Source organism: Wyeomyia smithii, chromosome 1, assembly GCF_029784165.1.
Source record: "Wyeomyia smithii strain HCP4-BCI-WySm-NY-G18 chromosome 1, ASM2978416v1, whole genome shotgun sequence".
Taxonomy (NCBI): domain Eukaryota; kingdom Metazoa; phylum Arthropoda; class Insecta; order Diptera; family Culicidae; genus Wyeomyia; species Wyeomyia smithii.
The window spans coordinates 188,444,862-188,468,022 of record NC_073694.1 but is presented as its reverse complement, the minus strand read 5'-3'; the positions used below and the strand labels follow the sequence as shown (position 1 = coordinate 188,468,022).

General features: G+C 37.7%; 2 protein-coding genes across 5 annotated transcripts in view; one reads left to right on the top strand and one right to left on the bottom strand.

Annotated features, from left to right (window-relative positions):
• The first annotated feature begins 13,346 nt into the window (after nt 1–13,346).
• Nucleotides 13,347–14,056, top strand: LOC129719042 (60S ribosome subunit biogenesis protein NIP7 homolog). Its single transcript, XM_055670393.1, has 2 exons — nt 13,347–13,487; nt 13,548–14,056. Exons 1-2 carry the CDS (start codon nt 13,432–13,434, stop codon nt 14,032–14,034), a joined length of 543 nt encoding a protein of 180 aa, XP_055526368.1. The 5' UTR covers nt 13,347–13,431; the 3' UTR covers nt 14,035–14,056.
• Nucleotides 14,057–21,356: 7,300 nt separating this feature from the next.
• Nucleotides 21,357–23,161, bottom strand: part of LOC129719028 (sodium-independent sulfate anion transporter) — a 90,901-nt gene continuing 89,096 nt past the window's right edge. For all 4 annotated transcript variants that reach the window (XM_055670361.1, XM_055670360.1, XM_055670362.1 and 1 more), the window contains exons 7-9: nt 22,836–23,138; nt 22,628–22,773; nt 21,357–22,569 (exon numbers count right to left, since the gene is read on the bottom strand). In XM_055670361.1, the coding sequence (XP_055526336.1) occupies nt 22,213–22,569; nt 22,628–22,773; nt 22,836–23,138 (806 nt within the window). In that variant the 3' untranslated portion in view covers nt 21,357–22,212. The remainder of the gene's footprint in view (nt 22,570–22,627; nt 22,774–22,835; nt 23,139–23,161) is intronic.

The window sequence follows — 23,161 nt, the reverse complement described above, 5'->3', positions numbered from 1 at the left end:
TGATTTATTAGGTCTATAATTCTGTCGACCGTGCTTGGGAAAGCAACCATATAACGACCAAACAGATCAATCGAAATTCGCGGTAAAAATAGGATCCTCAGCCGCTGCTACAGCTACATCTGCTGCTGATATCAGCTGCCGCTGCTTTTAAGAAAGGATTGCTGTTGTCGCTGTCTAGAACTAATATGACCAGTTTACTTCTTCTTTTTTTGGCAACGTAGACTTTAAATTTTATAATCCATTCGTCTCCGAATGACCAGTTTGGGCTGAAACAGCCGCTTATATAGGCCAAAATAACTCTTTCTGAATTACTAGTTTTATAATTCTGTCGACCGTGCTTGGGAAAGCAATCATGTAATGATCAAACAGATCAACCGAAATTTGCTTTTCAACATTTTTTTTTCTTCATAAATCGTTTATTTGACACGGCACAAATACAATTTAATATTTAACGGCGCCAATTATATCTGATGACTTAAAATCTTAAAGCAAATTTTTTATCCTCGCTGCCGACTACGAGCTGATTTTCAACGTTCTCTTATATAGACCAAATAATTCTTTCTGAATTACTTGGTCTATAATTCTGTCGACCGTGCTTGGGAAAGCAATCATGTAATGATCAAACAGATCAACCGAAATTTGGTTTTCAACATTCTCTTATATAGACCAAATAATTCTCTCTGAATTACTTGGTCTATAATTCTGTCGGCCGTGCTTGGGAAAGCAATCATGTAATGATCAAACAGATCAACCGAAATTTGGTTTTCAACATTATCTTATATAGACCAACTGACCAAATAATTCTCTCTGAATTACTTGGTCTATAATTCTGTCGACCGTGCTTGGGAAAGCAATCATATAACGATCAAACAGATCAACCGAAGTTTGCTTTTCAGCATTTACTTATATAGACCAACTAATTCTCTCTGAATTACTTGGTCTATAATTCTGTCGACCGTGCTCGGGAAAGCAATCATAACGATCAAACAGATCAGCCGAAATTTTCTTTCCAAAATTCTCTCATATAGACCAAATAATTCTTTCTGGATTACTTGGTCTATAATTCAGGCCCGTAGCTACCTTATGGGTTAGACCACCCCCCCACGCGATTGCATTGCCTTTGCGCAGTTTTCCTATTTCGTATAAATGCTGCGAATTTATTAACTATTCATACTTTTCAGATTAGCTGCTGTATATTTAAGCTGAATGTAATACTTTTACATTACTTCCTGCATGAAAAAACATCAGAAAAACATTTTTGCCCCACCACGCAAGACGGAGTAGCTACGGCACTGCTATAATTCTGCCGACTGTGCTTGGGAAAGCAATCAGAGATCGAAATTTGCGTTTTTACAAGGCTTGGCAATTTCCAATTAAACAATAGTTCTAATAATAAAATTATAATTTTCTGCATTTGGGAGCAACGAAAACTAACTGATTTATTATTTAAAACTTTTTTTGGTTTTAAATTTTTTTTATTCCTATGTAGCCGAACTTCCTGAGAGACGTAGCTCTACGTCAGAAAATATATTTTAGCAAAAAGATCAGCAAGCGGCGCTAGTGTACAAGTGACGTCTGTTTGTGGTTCTAGCATTTGCTACTTTTCCAGTGGCCGGTAGATGTCGTTAGCTGTATTTTTATCTACGGTGGGTGAAATTGTGTGTTGGCATGACGGCTGCAACGGTTTTTAGTTTTTTGAATCGGTTCTTTGCACCTAGAACGGTTTTTGGTACCTAGCTTGATGGAAGCTTTGCTTTCTCCTCCAATATTGCATGCAGTTTGCCGCCGATTCCGGTTCGAAAATCCTCAATTATATCCTTAGAATTTCGCAGTTCTTCAGCAGTTCCAAACGGCCTCAGTGATTCATAGTATCTCTTAAGTGTTTGCGACAATGTTGGCAGAGGCAGCGCCGGTAGCGAGTCATCGTAGGAGAAAGTTGTCTCCTTGCTTCCCTTTTCGAAATGATAAATTGTATCTCGATTCATTACAGTTTTGCGGTAGCTATGAGCTAGCTTTAGGGCGCGGTATACCGTGCGCACGATAACGTCGAGTACAAATTTTGGACTCTGAACTTTGGAATTGACCTCAAGAACATAGAAACCAAATAATGCGTAGATAGATCAATAACCGTTATCTTTTGGTATATGCTTTTTGAGCGCTTTAAATGGGTTTATGCCGTTATCTCGAAAAAATTTTTAAACAGTTATAGTCGACGGTCAAATTATTATTTGGAAATTTCAATTTTAAGATACTGATTTCCGCAGAGCTGGAACACGTTAATCACCAAAACACAACACAAACCACAAAGACGAAGAGCAAAAACAAACTGACCAAGGCACCGAACGGCGGACGATACAAAACATAACAATCTTCACCTTACAACCAGGGTTGCCACATTTTAATCTGTGTTTTCCCTTGTAAAAATCTGAGCATCTGTTTCTGGAACAAAAATATCTGTAAAAAAAATCTGTATTATTTAAACATAAAGAACTTTGTATTTTTTTAAGTTTTTATGGTACATAAACAAAATGTTTAGCTTAAAAAGTATGAAGAGTTGAAAATATGTTGAATTTGCTTAATATTTAATGAAAGAAAATTTGGGGTGTTTATAAAAAATAATGTCAATTTCGAAAAATCTGTAAATCTGTACTTTTCGACGAAAATCTGTATATCTGTATATACAGATTCTGTACCGTTACTTCGGCCAAAAATCTGTAAAATACAGATTAATCTGTATATGTGGCATCCCTGCTAACAACAGAGCGAATGTGTTCTCTTGCGAGAGAGAGCTAAAGATGCCAGACCGTTTTGAACAGGGGTGCCAGACGTTTTGGTAAAATGTCTGAAACTGCTCGAAAGAACGGAAAAATCTGCTTGAATTTTTAAAATATCTGTTTGTGACTTGAAAAAATTTCGCTCGCGCTGGTAAAAGTCTGCAAAAATCCGCATACATTTTGGAATAGTCTGCGCAAATTTAAGGAGACTCTGACGAAAATCAGCAGAAACCATGAAAAACCGCAAATACTGTCAAAACTCTTATTTATTCGCTTCACATCAAAATGTCTCTTCATGGTTCAGCAAAATACTCTGCTGAAAGCACCCCTTCGGCATCGCGCCATGCTTCAAGGGCTAACATTTCAACATATGTGTAAACGAGATAGCATATCACCGCCTTTTTTCATACATCTTCTTCTTACTGCTGACAGCGGGCACAAATTGTCATTCACTGTTACTCGGTATAGGGATGCCAAAAACTCGGCTGAAAGCATATCAGCAAAGCGCTAGCTTGCTGGTTCACAGCATTCTTACCAAAATGTTTCTGTAATTCAGTTCCAAAATTTTCTGGATTTCATTCAGCAATTCTATTTACCAGTATTGAATTGATTAATTTACTGAAAATCAGTGGTCGATTCAATGATTTACGAAAATACAGCAAAACATTTCGCTGAACACAAAACAGTAAATGAATGCTTGGTGGAAACAGGGCTGCCAAGTATACAGATACCGATTTTTTGACCACGATACATAAATAACACAGAATACAGAATTCATACAGAATTTTGATTTTTAATACAGATTTGTACAGAATTTTAGCAATCGATTTTATTTTATTCTTGCTTATTTTCCGTCGATCTGGTTCCGCCACTGGTGGAGGCAACGCCACCCAGGACCCTAACTTACGACCCGTTGTTCAACAGACCGGCGCCAACGGCTTAACTTCCTCATGCGATGGAATGCGTGATCCCAGAGATTTTTCGCCTCAGAAAATCTCCCGGTGTCGGCAAGGACTAAACCTAGACCAGTTGGGTTGGTTGTGGGTGGATCACGCCATCCCACAACCATCGACGCCTATGTCGGCGTTGGGATTCTAACCCAGGCGTCGAGTGTGGTTGTTCGAGTTCTGCTGGGCGTCTGGCATTTACTAAGTGGGAAATTCCTTTTGTTTGATTTCTTCTGGACATTCGACATTTGGCTAAGCGGGGAAGCTTTGGAACAAAAATACCGGATTCTATTTTCCTCTCTAGCAAAAAAAAACACGGTTATAGACCTGAGTTTTCTTTCAGGAATTTTACCCAACCTTTTTACGGTTCCAGGCGAAGTTTAAGGTTGGATGCCAAGCCCAGTTACCCCAAACCAAAGCACTTGTAGGCACACGAACAAAATTCAGAAAAATACAGATTTTTTTACGGGTGCATACAGATTTTTCAAAATAAAATCTGGCAGCTCTGGGTAGAAATCAGTGAGCAAATCGATGTGTCAAAAACTTTCACGTCAAGCTGTCATTAGTAAAATCCGCTAAACTGCTGCAAAGCTCATACGGGATCACAGCTAAGTTACTGATAGCCGGTACGGGACCATGGCTAAATTACTGTTGAGCTAGATTAAACGTAAAAGTAAATATGATAAATACACATGTATAGTTCAACAGTAATTTGGTTATGATGCTGTGGCTGTGGATGGGTAAATGGAGGCGGTTGAGGGCAACATGGTTCCTTTACTCTACCTAAAATGTACACACTTAGTTTCTTTTACCGAACTCAGCAATCTTTTTAACGAGTTCTCAACAGCTGAGCCATCAGCAATCTGTTCAGTAATTTATTTGCTTGACGAGCGTTTGGTAATTTTTCATTCTCGCTGAAACGTCAAACATAGAAGATAGCTCAGTAATAATTTACAAAGTGTTCATCAAAAATTGCTGCATCAGTCGGTATTTACAATACTGACTATTCGTCACGAATTACCGAGCGTTTTGTAAATTTACAAAGGTGACGATTCGTCAAAGATTACCGAGAGAAAAATGAATACGACCACTGTGAAAGCTGCTATTACAACCGCTGAATAATTTTATAAAGGCATTTCGATTATACTGGTGTTCCTAGCACATTCAAGTGAAAACTTGATACGTTTAATGTTATGATGAATAAAGGCTTTTTATTGCAGGCTTCTAGTAAACTGCTCTCCTGTGAAGGGAAAATTTCCATATGCTGACTGAAATGATTTGCATTATCTCAATCGTAAGAGATAGAATCTTGGGTGAAATCATTGTTGCGGATGTGTTATGATATGAAACATTCAACTAGAATACACAAATACGTACATATTTGATAAATAACCACTTACTGAATAGATCGTGTACTTCCATGTCGTTTTCTTGTAGATGAAAGTACGATATCCATTTTAATTTTTTTTTTAAATTACACGCGAAACACTTTAAAAACTCAGCTTCGAAACTTTTTGAAAATTTGCAAAATGGCGGACTTTTGATGTTTCGTTTTGACAGGTTCAGTAAATCAATTGAAGGGTTTTCAGCAACACTTAGGAAGGTGCTGACAGATCGTCAAACATTTACTGAACTTTATGAAGGTGCAGAACTTTGCTTAGAAAATGGCACTCTCTTACCTGATATATAAAAATCTGAAATCCGTGAATAGCTAAACAACCCAATGGCACAAAAAAAGTCTGCAAAAATCTGCACACATTTTGAGAAAATCTGCGCAAATACAGGGAGACTCTAACAAAAAGAAATCAAGAAGCTTTTGCTTCATTTATTTAAAATCACCTTTTGCTCAGAAAACACAGCTTTTTTATTTCAATGATATCCATATTTCTTTGTAATAAGGGCGAATCGTTGCCTTATTTTCCTCTTTAGTTCCGCCATACTCCCAAAGCAGTCCGGATGTATAAAAGCTAGTATAGTCACAGACAAATAGACGTACCATGAAATTTATTTTTGTGGATCCAAATAACGGCCAATTCAAATGAGTTTCAGTTATGTAGAATGTTCCTGCCTCAGCGGTGATGGCGCTGACGTAATGTTTCCCTTTGAGCTCAGTTGACTGCGCTGAACTGAAACTGAAAGTTTATATTTTGCGGAATATGTCCAGTAGAAGACGCACACTTTTTACGAATTTTGTATGAAGTTGTACGTCTTTTTGTCTGTGGTTTGGCTAAACAATCCAATAGGCCATCTCACCGAATCTCTTTAACCTCACTTTTTAGACAGTTAGTGGTAACTTTGTTTACATTTTGGACTTTGTGCTTTATTTTGGTGGAGCCATCGTGTGCATAGTGGAAATGCAGCTCAATTTATGATTGTTCTCAGTGTACTGGCACGTCACGCACAACATTCAAGAGACATTTTGGTCAGAATTAAAATGATCTGCTATAATTGAAAACAATACTGCATCGCCCGAAGGCAAACAAAGTTACCAGTAGCTGTCAAATTCAGATGCGTGACGTCACCGTGTGATGATCTATACTGCCGCTCATGGCAAGTCCGTCCCAATTGCATTTTTATCAATTTTGAGTTTATTTATGGAATGAATTCCTTTTTATATCTACTTTCGATAAAACAAATATTTTCAAATACTTCGTTCTGAGAAACTATGAAAAAAAAAATAGCAAGTCGGTTTGTACCATAGCAAAAGTGATCGCAAGTCGGTCCCATTGTGAAAATCTTTGCAATTTAACCCCACAGCCAATAATGATTATGAAAAATGTGATATTCACCACAACTTATGGTCTTCAGGTTTAGAATTGGATGTACCAAGTGATATTCGATAGGAGGTTTGATTGAATTTTACGCGTTCTACATCATGTGGCTCTAGCTGATAGTACAATGTTTTCTTCAAGACGAAGTTTCCACCAGTAGCTTCTTTCAGCTGTTGTTTGTTGACATAAACGCTTTAGGTGTGTCACTGTTTTGTTAGTTAAAGCATTCTTTAGTAAATACTACTTTTCGAATTTTATCCGTATTTTATGTAAAGACGTGGTTAAGAATTGTTCAATTATTGTCGTGAATTTCGTTTTGAAGAATTTGTCAGACATATCAAATACTTCGCTACGCTACTTAGCTGTTTGTTAACGGAGCAATTTTTTTCCTAAGCTATAGGTGTTCTTTCATATTTGCTTCCACTGCTACGTGGAAGCTGCCCGCCGTGACGAACGTGTGACCGCTCTCAGGAAAATTTAGAACAAGTTCCTACACTTAAACTGATTTTGAATGTATCAGTGCTATAAAATGTTAAAACAAAATCAAATTTAATTTTGAGCGGCGCAGTTGGTACATTGTGTTATGCTTCTCACAAAATGATGGTTTAATGAAGCACGAGAGAAGGTCATTTATGAATTGACCAGCGATGGTTTCATTCCATACGCGAGCTATAGCACCGCCATCGATTTGCGGTAGTTTGTTTTTCATCACCGGTCGTAGCTGGTTATGGGACTGACTTGCTATCATTCTGGCTACGTACCGTGAAAGTAATCGCATGTGGGTCCCAGCTTATGATTTTCACCGAATTTAAATCAAATTTCGGTGTTTATGCAAGTTCTATGATGCAAAAGTGTTAGATTGTCATTGCAGTACTAAATTCTGTTGATGGTCTTGATTGAAAAAACATTTGAGTTCAAATTTTCACCTAAAGCGTTACGATTTTCAATTGCTGTTTTCTCGTCAGCACCAAAACGCAAATGGGACGGACTTGCTATGAGCGGCAGTATAGCAACTGGGTTGTTTAGCTATTCACGGATTTCTGATTTTTATATCAGGTAAAAAAGTGTAGTTTTCTGAGCAAAATGTGATTTTTTTAAATTGTATATCATTGTCCTTCGATTTTTAAATGAAGAATGAAAATCGCTTCAAATCACTACAATGACAATTAGTATATGGGCAAACTGTCATTGTAATGATTTCGAGCAGTTTAAATTCGTGAATCAAAAATTGCAGGACAACGATAGAATTTTTTGAAAACCACGTTTTACTTAGAAAATGCATCAATCAAAGAAATAGTTATCGGTTTCCGTTATACTCTACTAAATTTTTTGGAAATAAATATTGAAATTCAGTCCGCAAATATATATTTCGACTGTGACGTACAGTCTTCCTCAGTGCTTATGTGGACTGGTAAAGAGCAAAGCGTAAATCCTGTTTTTTTATTTGTAGTAGGTAAAAACCTTAAACCTTTTAGAGGACTGGCTTCTTTTCCAATATTTTGATAATACTTGGAAAAAGAAAGTTGACAGTTTGTTGAAACTTTCACGCCTTTGCATGAAAGAAAACTACTTCACATTTCGTGGTAAATTTTACAAACAGACTAAAGGGGCACCAATGGGGAATCCTCTTTCTCCCTTTCTATGTGAGCTCTTCATGGCAAATATAGAAAGTACATTAGAGAAGAGGAACATCTTACCGATTCGATGGTGGAGGTATGTGGATGATATTTTTTGTATTTTGAAAAGGGCGGATCTTGAAACTTTTTTCATATCCCTTAATAATACCCATAAAAATATAAACTTCACAATTGAAAAAGAACTTAACAACAGACTCCCTTTCTTGGACGTCGTTGTAGTCAGAAACTCTACGGACTTGGAATTTGAAATTTATCGGAAACCCACGAATACAAAACGGGTAATACCTAACACTTCAAACCATCCCTTCCAGCATAAAATGGCATCCTTCCATCACATGATCCACCGCATGGAAACTTTACCTCTAAGTGAAGTAGCCAAGCAAAAGGAACTGGAATATATTTTCGAAATTGCTAAACTTAATGGCTACAATGCAAGTATCATTCAAGCCATTGTCGATAAAAAGAAGCGTGCTCAAATTCGGAAATCTTTTACAACACTCACCCCAATAACAGAAGATCTGAAAAGGGTAGCCGTTGAATATGACGTTAACTTGACACGCCCACTTCGTTCAAAATTTAGAAAATTTGGGATGGATATTGTCTACACTAGTAGAAATACCCAACTCAAAACAAAATTAGGGTCTACCAAAGACCCTATTGATACCCTGAACAAAGCTGGAATTTATAAAATTGCATGCAGTCACTGTGACATGGTTTACATCGGACAAACTAAACGTAACCTATTGATACGTTTCAAAGAACATTTCGCAGAAGTGACCAAAGCAAGTAAAGTTTCAACAAATGCCCCACCACACCATTTCAAATCAAAAGTGGCTGAACATATTTTTAACGAGGAACATCCACTAACTTCGGATAACATTCACCTCCTCCGCCCCGTTAATAATTTATGGAAATTAGACGTAGCTGAAAGTTTAGAAATTTATAAACAACACTCATGCACGCTTCTCAATAAAGACGCAGGTAATCACCCCTCATGGCTATTCAATCTGCTTCCCAAAAACCCCAGACATGGTACGGTAAACAATCGACCGCATAATTCCCTACCTAACTCCAATTAAGGGTGCTAAATTTTCATTTTTACCTACTACAAATAAAAAAACAGGATTTACGCTTCGCTCTTTACCAGTCCACATAAGCACTGAGGAAGACTGTACGTCACAGTCGAAATATATATTTGCGGACTGAATTTCAATATTTATTTCCAAAAAATTTAGTAGAGTATAACGGAAACCGATAACTATTTCTTTGATTGATCTCAATCACTCTGCTAAGACGCTCGTTATAGATTTTCTAGATTTGACAATGGCATCCAAGCCAAATGAGCCAAATAGGTTTTTAAAGTTAAAAAAGAGCATTGCGGGTATCCACAAATCTATTTCCTTTCTTAAAAATTGTTTGAAATATCATGTCACTCCCACTAGTCATAGAGTAAAAGTTAAAAGTCCTATAGCCCCCTCCATTATGAAACATATGGAACGAGAGTGTTTGAAAAGTAGCATCAAGTTTCTTTATAGTAAACTTAGCTCCACAACTCTGGAATGTTATTCACTTCATTTAAAACTTGCCAAAGAATTTCCTTTTGAATTTCAAAATTTTCTAATTAAAGTTAAAGTAGCCGAAAAGTGTGAAGGGGAAAGAAAACGAAAATTGGGATTGAAAAAGTTAAATCAACTGCTTCTACGAAATAACAGTAGTAGAAAGACAGCCAAAGTACACCTCATTGACGACTTTGTGGTCAATAGGTCTTCGTACGAGTTTTCACAACCCCAGCAAAATCTTCTAAATATGGGCCTAAATTTCACAATTCCTTCACGACCCAATATTGAACAATCGATCATCGATATAGAAGCTGGGATGAACAGTTGTAAACTTTCCACAGAACAAACTGGTGAAGTACGCCAAATTTTTTCAAAAATTACTAAGACACTGCCACGTCATGAAAATTCGTCTGATTTAAAGACAGTTGAGGAATTACGTAAAAAACCTGTTTTCTATTTAAAAGCAGATAAGGGGAACAAAACCGTCATCATGGACAAGTCTGACTATGATGAACAAATAACCCAAAAAATTGATAAAGGTCCATATTGGCAACTGCGACTCAATCCTCTTGCTGATATGGTAAAACGTGTAGAAAATACATTAAAAGAATGCAAACCCGTTTTGGGTAATGCGTTACAAAATCTTCGTGTTTCAAATCCAGTTCTTCCAAGAATAAAGGGTCTCCCCAAAATTCACAAACCTGGAAATGAAATGAGAGAAATTATCTCAGCGGTAGGGGCTCCCACAGAAAAATTGGCTAAATGGCTGGTAAAAGAATTTCAAGCCATGCCCCATAAATTTCCAAGTCGATCAGTAAAGAGCACCGGAGATTTCGTTGAAAATTTAAGATCCTCGGGTAACATCCAATCTGATGAGATAATGGTTTCATTTGACGTTACGGCCTTATTTCCTAGCGTTCCAGTGAATGAAACCTTAAACCTTTTAGAGGACTGGCTTCTTTCCCAATATTTTGATAATACTTGGAAAAAGAAAGTTGACAGTTTGTTGAAACTTTCACGCCTTTGCATGAAAGAAAACTACTTCACATTTCGTGGTAAATTTTACAAACAGACTAAAGGGGCACCAATGGGGAATCCTCTTTCTCCCTTTCTATGTGAGCTCTTCATGGCAAATATAGAAAGTACATTAGAGAAGAGGAACATCTTACCGATTCGATGGTGGAGGTATGTGGATGATATTTTTTGTATTTTGAAAAGGGCGGATCTTGAAACTTTTTTCATATCCCTTAATAATACCCATAAAAATATAAACTTCACAATTGAAAAAGAACTTAACAACAGACTCCCTTTCTTGGACGTCGTTGTAGTCAGAAAGTCTACGGACTTGGAATTTGAAATTTATCGGAAACCCACGAATACAAAACGGGTAATACCTAACACTTCAAACCATCCCTTCCAGCATAAAATGGCATCCTTCCATCACATGATCCACCGCATGGAAACTTTACCTCTAAGTGAAGTAGCCAAGCAAAAGGAACTGGAATATATTTTCGAAATTGCTAAACTTAATGGCTACAATGAAAGTATCATTCAAGCCATTGTCGATAAAAAGAAGCGTGCTCAAATTCGGAAATCTTTTACAACACTCACCCCAAGAACAGAAGATCTGAAAAGGGTAGCCGTTGAATATGACGTTAACTTGACACGCCCATTCGTTCAAAATTTAGAAAATTTGGGATGGATATTGTCTACACTAGTAGAAATACCCAACTCAAAACAAAATTAGGGTCTACCAAAGACCCTATTGATACCCTGAACAAAGCTGGAATTTATAAAATTGCATGCAGTCACTGTGACATGGTTTACATCGGACAAACTAAACGTAACCTATTGATACGTTTCAAAGAACATTTCGCAGAAGTGACCAAAGCAAGTAAAGTTTCAACAAATGCCCCACCACACCATTTCAAATCAAAAGTGGCTGAACATATTTTTAACGAGGAACATCCCCTAACTTCGGATAACATTCACCTCCTCCGCCCCGTTAATAATTTATGGAAATTAGACGTAGCTGAAAGTTTAGAAATTTATAAAGAACACTCATGCACGCTTCTCAATAAAGACGCAGGTAATCACCCCTCATGGCTATTCAATCTGCTTCCCAAAAACCCCAGACATGGTACGGTAAACAATCGACCGCATAATTCCCTACCTAACTCCAATTAAGGGTGCTAAATTTTCATTTTTACCTACTACAAATAAAAAAACAGGATTTACGCTTTGCTCTTTACCAGTCCACATAAGCACTGAGGAAGACTGTACGTCACAGTCGAAATATATATTTGCGGACTGAATTTCAATATTTATTTCCAAAAAATTTAGTAGAGTATAACGGAAACCGATAACTATTTCTTTGATTGATCTCAATCACTCTGCTAAGACGCTCGTTATAGATTTTCTAGATTAGAAAATGCAGCTCTTTTAAATGATATGAAAACGTGTATATATACAGGTCGGACTCGATTATCCGGAGACTCGATTATCCGGGGGCCCGGTTATCCGGGGCTCGATTATCCGGAGAAAATGGCTCGATTATCCGGAGTATTTTTTCTTCTGTATTTCTATTATGTACTTTTGTCTCCGGGTCATTGGGAGTTTCGGGGTTGTTCAAAATTGTAACAAAAATGCCCCGTTCTGTTTAGTTAGTTCGTTTTTAGCAGTTTTCTCGTCGTTCCTTCAACCAATTTTTACTCAACAACCCCCAAAAGCAAGGTATTATGGTTTTTAGTTGCCGCTGAGGACAACCACTATTGGTCAACCGATTATGAATTTATGGCCGGAACATTTTTCTGTAATATAATGGCCATTATGTAGTACTTAGAACCAGAAGCTAGCCTGTTTCGGTGGTGTTCCGGATACTCCTGGATTATTGAACCAAAACTCATCAAGCAATATCAATAACGATTTGAAATCCACAAAGTAGCCGATTAGTGGCCATATCGAGCGTCTAGGTCGTTATAGATCACTTACGAAAAAAAATCATGAGTGTTTTCAAAATTGAACAGGTTTTGTATATGTAACACCTCAACTCTTCTTGCTATTTAAGATAATAAAACAATGTATAACAAATACCGAAAAACAGTCTAATGACAATTTTTAATTTATTTCGTCGGCACATGTATGACACAACATACTATGATAGAAAACTCACTTGTCTAAATGAGAGATATTTAAAATTAAAAAATAAAAATTGGCTCGATTATCCGGAAGATTCGATTATCCGGAGCGAAATGTTTTTCAAAACTCCGGATAATCGAGTCCGACCTGTATAAAGCTTAACAACCCAATTGGGCCTTTAAATTCTGATGTTTATGTATCAGTTGAATGAGTGCAATTTTTTGAGCAAAACGTCATTTTTAAAAAATGTTTATTATTATCCTTCGATTTTTAAAACGAAGAATAAAAAACTGCACGTTTTGTTCATAAAACGCAACTTTTTCGAATAATTTCTGAAAACTAGTATAGCTTTTGGGCCGTATTAGTTATATACGAATTTCTAATTTTTTTATTGATACTGCTCGAAATATATGCCGAACCTGCTGTAATTATGAAACCAATTTCACCCGTATATTTATGAAATGTAATTTAAACCACCTGTGCGCCCCTTGCACACATTATCTTCATCTGTCAAATAACTCGCCGAAGTAAACAATGTGCGTTTCGCTTACAATCTCACTTCAAAGAAACATGCTTGTTAGTTTGAAACTGTAAATATTACCAAAATGAAGCGATTATCAGAGGAACGGACAAAAATTCTATTCGAAAAACTCTCGAAATAGTAAGTATATAATAGCCAGTTTCGTAAACTAGTTTTCTTATTGAAGTAACTTTTTTGTAGCATCGGTTCCAACGTCAAACTGTTAATTGATCGCGCCGATGGAACCTACTGCTTTCGGGAGATGAACTCCCGCGTATATTACATGTCTGAAAAAATCATAAAGCTAGCGGAAGGACTGAAGCAGAATGAGCTTGTGTCTGCCGGTACCTGTTTCGGAAAGTTTACGAAAGGTAACAAATTCATCTTACATATAACCGCTCTCAGCTACCTGGCGCCATACGCACAGTATAAGATATGGGTAAAACCGGCTGCAGAGCAACAATTCTTATACGGAAATCATGTGGCGAAGTCCGGGCTGGGACGTATCACAGAGAACACACCTATGTACCAGGGCGTCATTGTGATGTCCATGAATGATACACCTCTTGGATTCGGAGTGGCGGCCAAATCAACTACAGATTGTAAACTTGCAGATCCACTAGTGACGGTCTGCTTTCATCAAGCGGACATAGGAGAGTATATCCGGTCGGAGGATACGTTGATTTAGTGAATAAAGATAGCAGATAAAGTTTTATTAGTGAAAGTTGTTCACCGAACATTGTCCAGAAACCGCACGCTGCAGAAACTCCTAGTGCTTACTGATTTTGCTCTAAAGAAATTTGTTCTAAACACGTTTATTATAAGTCATGGATTCTATTTTAGAATGGTAAATGGACTGGGTAATGCTTCCGTTTCCGAAATCGATTGATCATGATAATAATCACAAACTATCACTAGTACGCAGAGAGAGAGAGAGCAATTTTCGTTCCCGCTCACATGTACTGGGGGTCTCAGATTTTCACAAAAACAGTTGGAGGTGGCAAAAGATAACACAAAAAATCGTTTATGTTTATGTAGTCTTTTAGGGGTGAAAATTTAAGGATGAGCTTTAGTATGAGAAATACCAAAATCCTGCAAAAGATTAGTTCTTGGTGACTTCATTAACCCCCTGGACGATAATTAGACAAACCTAACGATAATAGAGCCGACCTTATGATTTAAAATTAGTAAAGAAGTAAATATAGGCGGAGGCTTTAAGCTAAAACCAAACTAGAAAAAGAATTTTACTATTTTTCTCAAGTTATTGAGCAAGAAAACTAAGAAAAGCTGAACTGCCGCTATACGCATAGTTCTCCCATGTTACTAGTCGATTTTCGTTTTTATCACCAGAGAGTCGAAGTTCATGTATATTTTTGAGAAACGTTTAAAAATAACGTTGTTCAAAAATCTTCAAAAACAATACCGAGTCTGATTGTCCCTTCGATGATTTTCTACGCATATTGGTCTTACTAGATTTTTTCCATCCAAACTCATCCCACTAGATAAAATAATCCGGCAGATGAACTTCCGGATCGAACCAAACAAAAAAGGACACGATAGCTTTTAAGAGAGAACAAATCACGTGTTTAACAATCAAAGTTTTATTCGGAAAGGGAGAAGGAAATAGCAAAATGGAACTGCGTAATGACAGTTGCATGAGCATTATGTTAGATGGGGTCCAAACAGTGACATAGATAATGTAGAGCTTGTGTCGAGGTTAATATACTTATCACGCCTGCTCAAACGCTGCAATCTGCTAGTCCAAGGCACTCATGAAAGGCTCTTGGTGAGAAAGTCTGCCTGTTGCATCGACGTTGAGACATAGTCGACCCGAATCAGATTAGCATCTAACAGTTCCCGAACGAAAAAGCGCTTAACATCCAGTTGCTTCACACGTCCGGAATCCTTCGAGTTCGATGCAATCTTAATTGTTGGCTGGTTGTCCTCATGGTAGGTGATCGTACCCACTGGCTTGAATCCGAGATCTTGAAGCATTCTGACCATCCAATAAACGTGACAAGTAGCTGCACAAAGCGCGACTAGCTCGGCCTTTTTGGACGAGAGAGACACTGTCAATGCGACATACATGAAGCTGCCAACCAGCTCGCGCTATAGTTTGTCGGTTTTCTTCGATTTCGCCCCCTTTCCGAAGCTTCAGCCGATGTTCCATCGGCGTTGCGATTGTCCGTCCTGCATCTGAAACTGTTGGCTGACCCGCATACCGAGGAAATTTTTAACTTCGCTAACGTCTGTCATTTTGAACTCGGCTGAGAGACAGCCCTCCATTGTACCGACGAACTCCTCCAACGTACTAGCAATAAGTACATCATCGACGTAGATAACTAGGATGACTTGCTTCCCTCCTGATCCACGGTTGTACAAACAAAGGTCGTTATGGCTTCTCACGAAACCCATACGTAAACCCATACGTCTTTCCACCGCCTTGCCGCCTGCTTCAGCCCGTAAAGGGACTTACTCAACCGGCACACGAGGCCGTTCCCCTCACTGAACTCCTTCGGCAGATGCATATAGATTTCCTCGCAAAGATCATTGAGAAACGCCGTCTTGACGTCCATTTGATGGACGGTCTTTCCTTCGTAGTTCGCCAGGGCCAGGACCGCACGCAACATGTCCATTCGAGCAACGGGAGAGTAAGTTTTGCTATAGCCGAACCCGTGCTTCTGGCTAAAACGTCTGACGACCAAACTCGCCTTGTACAACGTTGTCTCGTTCTCATCGGTTTGCTTCATTTGAAAAACCCATTGACACGAAACAGCCTTTCGGCAGCTTCACCAGAGCCTATGTTTCATTTTTTGCCAACGAATGTGCCTCTTCTTGCATGACTTGCTTCCAACCTTTTATCTTCCACAGCTCCGCCATCGATTCCGGTAGATTCTGAAGGCATAAAAGAGGCCTTCACGTCTAACTTCTTACGACGCTCCTGGGGAACGTGCACGTAGACAGCACATCCGAATCATTCCCAAGTCTGAATACGTCCGGTCGCTTATCTTCCCAGAGCTCCGAAAGCGTCTTATCCGAACCAACCGCATTGGTAAGTGAGCTCAGGAGTATGTATATGGAACTGTCCACTGGATTTAAATCCCTGTTTTCCGACAGAACGTTTGGAAAGTCTTGTTTCGCCCGACCACCTTTAAACACTACGCGCATTCCTCGCTTTTTAACGTTCACTACGGAGAAAAGATTGAACCGAAGCGACGGAACGTATAGACTATCTCACCAAATCTCTTTAAACTCACTTTTCTGACAGTTAGTGGTAACTTTGTTTACGTTTTGGATTTTGTGCTTTTTTCTGATAGAGCAATTCTGCGCGTAGGGGAAATGCTGCTCAATTTATCATTGTTCTTAGTGTACTGACACCTCACGTACAACATTCAAAAGGCATTTTGATCACAATTGAAAAGATTTGTTATAATTGAAAACCAAACTGCATCACCCGGAGGTAAACAAAGTTACCAGTAGCTGTCAAACTCAGGAGCGTGACGTCACCGTGCGATGGTCTATAGCACATTTGTAACAACGCACGGAATTAGGGATACCATCCGTCCTGATTTAGCAGGACATGTCCTGATTTTGAGATCCATTTGGAGCGTTCTGATTTATTTTCCATATTTTAGCATTTGTCCTGATTTTTCTGAATTATGCCGGATATTCAAAAAGGAAGCAAACTGTTCAGTACTTTCATCTTGACTCCAGGAAGAAACGAACTTATTTCGAACGATTTTTTTCTTTGGTTGAATCTTAAAGCGAATTTCTTTATTCCACCAGCTCACCTCGTTTTGACCTGGAAGCGCACTAACTGCTGTCAAAACCCTTCTTTATTCGCAGGGGGGATCTATCTGTCAAACATCGTGTAACCAACATATTTGGCAACATGGCGTTTGTTTTGGTTTTTGTTCTTTTTAGTCATGAAATTGATCGATGTGAAATATTATATAATTGGAACGTTTTTTTATCAAAACGCGAGAAACCACGGAAAACTTTCATGAATGTGTTGTGTTGTGTTATTTTGCCCCCGTTATTGTTCATGGTTACAAACGTCATGGACCAACAAACGTCATGGACCAGAGTTGATCTGCGATAACGCACACATATATGGAATTTGACAGCAGTGAATCCCCTCTGTTTATTCGCTCGATTTTGACCTAGTTTTGACTTGCCGTGCTGCCCGAAGCGCACCAACCCAACCACCGCACATAAGACGGTCCCTATATAAAAGAGTGGCCAAAATTACCAAAATGCGAATTTCATATTCAGGATGTTTTGAGCACATGATTTTGTAGTATTTTATCAATATTTTCATAATTTTTGAATGAAATCTTGATACAAAAAACGGTTCATGTTGAAAAATGCCTTCAAAGTTACCTATTTCAGAAACGGAGAAAAATAGTTTTTCTGAATATTTCGGAATATATAAAAACCTTCTAAAGCTATCATGGTATGTTCACATATGATTGAAAGCTTAATTAATTAGTTTCCTAAAACAGGATGGGTAATGGATTTCCACCCTACAGAGTCAGTCGCAGGCCACATCGAAAATATGCGTAATTTTCCTAATTTTGACCATCAAAAACATTGAATGTAAGCACGTTTAAGCACAGCACCTTGTAGTGTGTCTGAGAGCCCTACTTGTGCCCTTCAAAAATATGTATTAAAAGTTTGCGGAAAACTTGCGTTTTGGTAGAAAAAGATGATTAAAAATTTTCCATTTTTTTGCAATTTTTGAATTTTTGGGTGATTTATCAACAAAGTTTTTTGTATATTATAGCACTTTGGTTCAAAACACACTAAAAAAAACGGGAAATTATTAGAATAATTAAAAATTATTTAAAAAAAAAATTGTAAAATTGTTTAAAACATATGTTAATTGTTTGAGTAAAATTTACGTTTTTGTAGAAAAAGATAATTTAAAATTTTTAATTTTTTACGTAATTTTTTGGAGTTTTATGTTGACTTATCAACATATGCCATAGCAAGGATCATACGAGGTCATACGAGGAAGTTAATAATATCGATTAAGTGAGTTTGTTCATACAACCTAGAACAGAAAATGTTATAAATGATTGCATTGAATTGATCAAACACCGTTTTAAAACAGTTTTTTTCTTACAAACAATACCATAGAAAACTGTATCAACATTTGGCTCTACAATTTAGATTTGCTAAATCGTTTCGTCTTCAGTAGTTTTGTTTGAATTGAATAGATTTACAACTTTGCTGAAGAAACCATATCTTTTGGATGATCCTATCAAAAGTTAGATTCGTGCGCCATCTCTGCGGACAAATCGCGAACTAACTCTCAAAGCCATAAGAAGCGTTTTACTATTATGTGCATCTTTGCTGAAAACAGTAATCGGTTAACTCGTTCCACTAACGAGTTATTTACGTTTATTCGAAAACACAAGACAATTGCCTCAGTTTACGTGGTTTATAGACAGCCCCTTGTCAGTACAAAACTTTTTTTATATGTCATAATCATCTGCAGTGGAAAACCAACAATTTGGCACAAAAAAATAAATTTCGGCTGGAAATTTCAATTTTCCGACCATTGTGCACCGCACGTGCTAGGTTCGTAAACAATTATCTTGCATCTCTTTCTTACTTGCGTCTTAAATGGCGATGACGTTTCATTATTCCTCGGCAGTTTTGCCCGCACACAGTGGAATAAAGAAATTCGCTATTAATGAGAGTAATTAGTCGTTGAAATCGTTAAACGTTTTTTGACAATTAAGTTTATTTCAAACAGTTTACTAGTGTTGCATTTTTTGAGGTAATTAATCAAAGTTGCAAAATTGAATCGTTCGAGAAATACGTTAAATATGAGGCTTTTGGAGTATTTTGAAATGCAAAATACCTCAAAAAATAACAATAGCTTAGAAACAAATTTTTGCTGGAAATAAATTGTCCTGATTTTTAACTCCGACGAAATGATAACCCTACACGGAATACACTTACCATTTACGACGGATTGCAGTTTTACCGTGCCGAAGTGATGCGTCATGATTGACTGGTCATCATTCACCACTACGATTTCGACCGGTTTCTTCAGAGGTATTTTTTTTTTTGGTCAGTTTTCTTTTCGAGCCTGGAAATTCACGAAGATTGCACGGATTAAACACCAAATTTTCACGAAATCATTGAACAAATAAACAAAATACACTTACGTGCTCTTATGGAATCGTTCAGCATTGTATGTTTAGTAAACTTAGCTAGATTTATTCTGAATTTTGTAAAACAAACCATTTTTCACAACGCTTCCATATCTATCTCAAAACTTGAATCACTGCTTAATTATTCATCTCACGACGCCCCCATATTCATCACACTGTTAATCATGAATGAAACACATTATCATGAATGAACGTAGCCGCAGCCCGTCGTAGTAGGTTACCTAAATATCCGCTGTAGTTGTTTACGAGCAAAATTGGTAACCTAGGTAACCACTGCAGTGCGGTTGATTTATGTCGGAATAATTTAACATTTTCAGTATGATTTTTTCGTATTAACAGAAACTGATTTGGCAACTTTCGTTTTCTTCAACGAAATGAAAACAGATGTAAATACATACATTTGAAATTTGGGAATTGTAAAAATTCATCTCATATATCTCTGCTAATTCAAGCTTGTTTTAGGAAATTTAAGGTGAACATTTGAAAGATTAAAGTAATCTTAGTGTAGTGAATGATTTTGTTTAGTGATTAAAATAAAAAGTGGTCCGCTAGTGATGAAAAAACCTTTGGTTGGCTGCTGAACGAGTCCCGTTGTAGCCGTATAGAACAATGCGCGGATGGTGTTTTCTAAGGTAAATGATTGAATTTAATGAGTTTTCGAGTGCAGATGCCCGACTATAATATCAAATTTAGAGCTTTCAAGTGAGTTTTTGGGAATTCTACTTTATGAGAAGTCTAAAATGAACTAAGAAGAATCCATTCCATGGATTAGCAGATTGGTTTAGTTAGAAAATACGCGTTTTTTCCTGTTTTCCATTGTGTTTCCATGTTTTATGAGATGTATATAGGGACTGAGATGAACAATGGAGCAGTTCCCCTATGGGCTGCATTTTTTTTATGAATCTCAGTCAGGGCCAAATTTCGAGGTGTTGTGGCCTGAAGGCCAAACAGTTTATGGGGACCTCCTTTTCAGTTTTCAAAGGTATTATTTGTGGATCAGCAGATGCCCGTTCTTGAATGGCCGACTTGTAGTCCGGATTCCATTCCGATTTAAAACCTCCGACTCAAAGACTCTGAAGCATACTACCTTCTAAGTATCATGCAAATAGACGTCAGTTTGCCACCATAAATGACTTGAAAAAATGCATTAAGGCAGTGGCTCCCAACCTATTTGGCTCCGCGGCCCCTTTCACTAAACACAAAGAGCCGCGAAAGCCCCCAAAAGAATTTCAAATAGAAGTTTTGCTGCGTTTTTCAGTCTCATATCGTGCTGCAAGTCTAATTTTTTCACGTTTTGGTCCTCTTACTTACCACCTTACTTACTTACTCAAACTTACCGGCCACGGGCCACCGATTGGAAACAACTGCATTAAGGTGTGTTGATATCAAATCAACCAACACACTGTTCACAACATCCAACGGTATTTTCGACGTAATGAGAACAACTAAGAAGCTAGCTACTAAAGACCAAACGACCAATAGTACACACTTAATTTATCTCGGCAAACTTCCCAACAGCTGATGGAGCTCGGCGAATTTTTTAACAAATGTCAGCAATAAATTTCGACGAACATTCAGCAAATATATCGATCCACCGTAAACCAGCAGATATTTAGTTTCGTTTGCCGAAGTTCTTGAAAATTCTGCCGAAAACTTGTAGAACATTTCGCTGAATTTATCTAGCTGTTGAGTTCTCGGCAATAAAATCTAAGTGTGTAGATTCAATTTTTAGGGAAACGATGGTCCACATTTGGGCTTGCGTGAATAAACAACCTTGAGAAAAAACAACAGAATGTCATCAGTACAGTAAATACCAATTCTCATGGTACTATGTGTTTATTGATGATGTTCAACCTTATCACAGAATAACGTCATCATCAATAAATAAGATGTTTTTACCTACATAATATATAAAATACATAAACGCCTAGAATACTAGTTTTAAAATATTCTTTTTTTCTGTAAAATAGATTATTATCTTAACAATGCTCAAATATCCTACATTACACAATATGGCTTGGAAATTTGATTATTCTCAACTATGATTTAATAAAATTTTGAGGATACCGAAAACTAGCAGTGTTGGTTCTTGCGTAAAATAAGATTGTCTGATTCAAAATCACCTAATCTGCAAGCCTGATGACGTGAATTCCTTACAAATATTGGCATTTTGATTTGTGGAATACAATTTTGAAAATAACGATAAACAAAGATTAAGTAGCATTCGTGCATTTTCAGAAAAAAGTTAATGTTACGGTCAATGACACTAGAATAACTAGTTTACTAAATGAATAAATAAGTAAATAGTTCCAATACTTGGAACCTTATTTTTCTTGAATTTCCTGATTTTTTTTGCAACAAGATACCACACCGACAATAAAACTGTAACGAATAATGGAACATAAGCTCCTCTTCAATAGAAAATACTACTTTTCGTATGTTTGTATCTTTCTGGTACAAGTATGTATACGTAATAATTAGTAATGTTAGGGACTTAGAACGTAAAACCCGTCATTGGTGTGTGCACTTGAAATGACGGTTGTTAATCCGTTCGGAGGAAGCAATCTGCACTATCATACCAAATTTTTATATACAAAAAAATGCTTCCACAAAACCAACCAGTTCTCTGGAACATCCGCCTTTCAATACTGCCGGTAGTACCTGATTCATGTAGCCCCTTATGCACTGAGCACTTGCTTAGGTTTGTAGGCACGTTCCTTCATCAGCAGATCTAGATCTTCCTCTCTGTAATAAACTATGAAATCCACCGGCGATAGACCCTCGAACACTGCGCAAACACTAGGTTTAAGGTTATAGAAGAACAGCGGCTGATCACGTTTAGCGAAATCCTGGGTGATGCTGTCAATAACCGTAGCCGCCGTGTAATCAGCACCGTACACATGCGAGCAATCAATCACTACCGGAAGCGATTGCCGGATCGAATGTTTCGTGACCAAATTACGCACGTAATCCACAGACGGGAAGATGAGGCATCGATCGGGAGTGATGATCAGATATTCAGTTCCGGCGGGACTCTGTAAAATTGAGCAACATTTATTTAAAAAATGTTTATTAATGACTCATCCAATTTACCGTTAGCCGTTCAACGGATATCTTCGGTCTTGCAGCATGGTATAATATGAAAACGACGTTAAGTCCTACTCCAAGAAGGATTCCAATTTCCAGCGGTAGTGCCAGACAAGCAATGAACGTGCCCAAACCAGGAATCAAGTCGCTTTCTGCAAAATATTTGGAAATATTATATAACCCAAATATTACCATGCTGAGAGAGGATGCTTACTTTTGGTTCGCCACATAGGTTTAACAACCTTCACCTCAACCATGAAGACGACGGCGGCAATAATAATGGCGGCCAGTGTGGCCTTTGGAATGTAGGAAAAGTACGGTGTGAAGAACAGCAGCGAAAGCACCACAAGGGCTCCGGTGTAAATATTTCCAAGTGGCGTTCGAACACCGGACGCATTGTTAACGGCACTGCGGCTTAGTGATCCTGTTCCAGGGAATCCCTGCACGAAAGAGTTGGCAATGTTCGCCACCCCAATCGCAATCAATTCTTGCGTGGCATCAACCGGTTTACCATTGGCTGTAGAATTAGAAAAAGATGAA

Bases quoted from the DNA above. Each gene is read 5' to 3' on its own strand.
- LOC129719042 (XM_055670393.1), top strand. From the start codon at position 13,432: ATGAAGCGATTATCAGAGGAACGGACAAAAATTCTATTCGAAAAACTC. The intron at 13,488-13,547 runs GTAAGTATATAA...ACTTTTTTGTAG, and splicing joins TTCGAAAAACTCTCGAAATA to CATCGGTTCCAACGTCAAAC.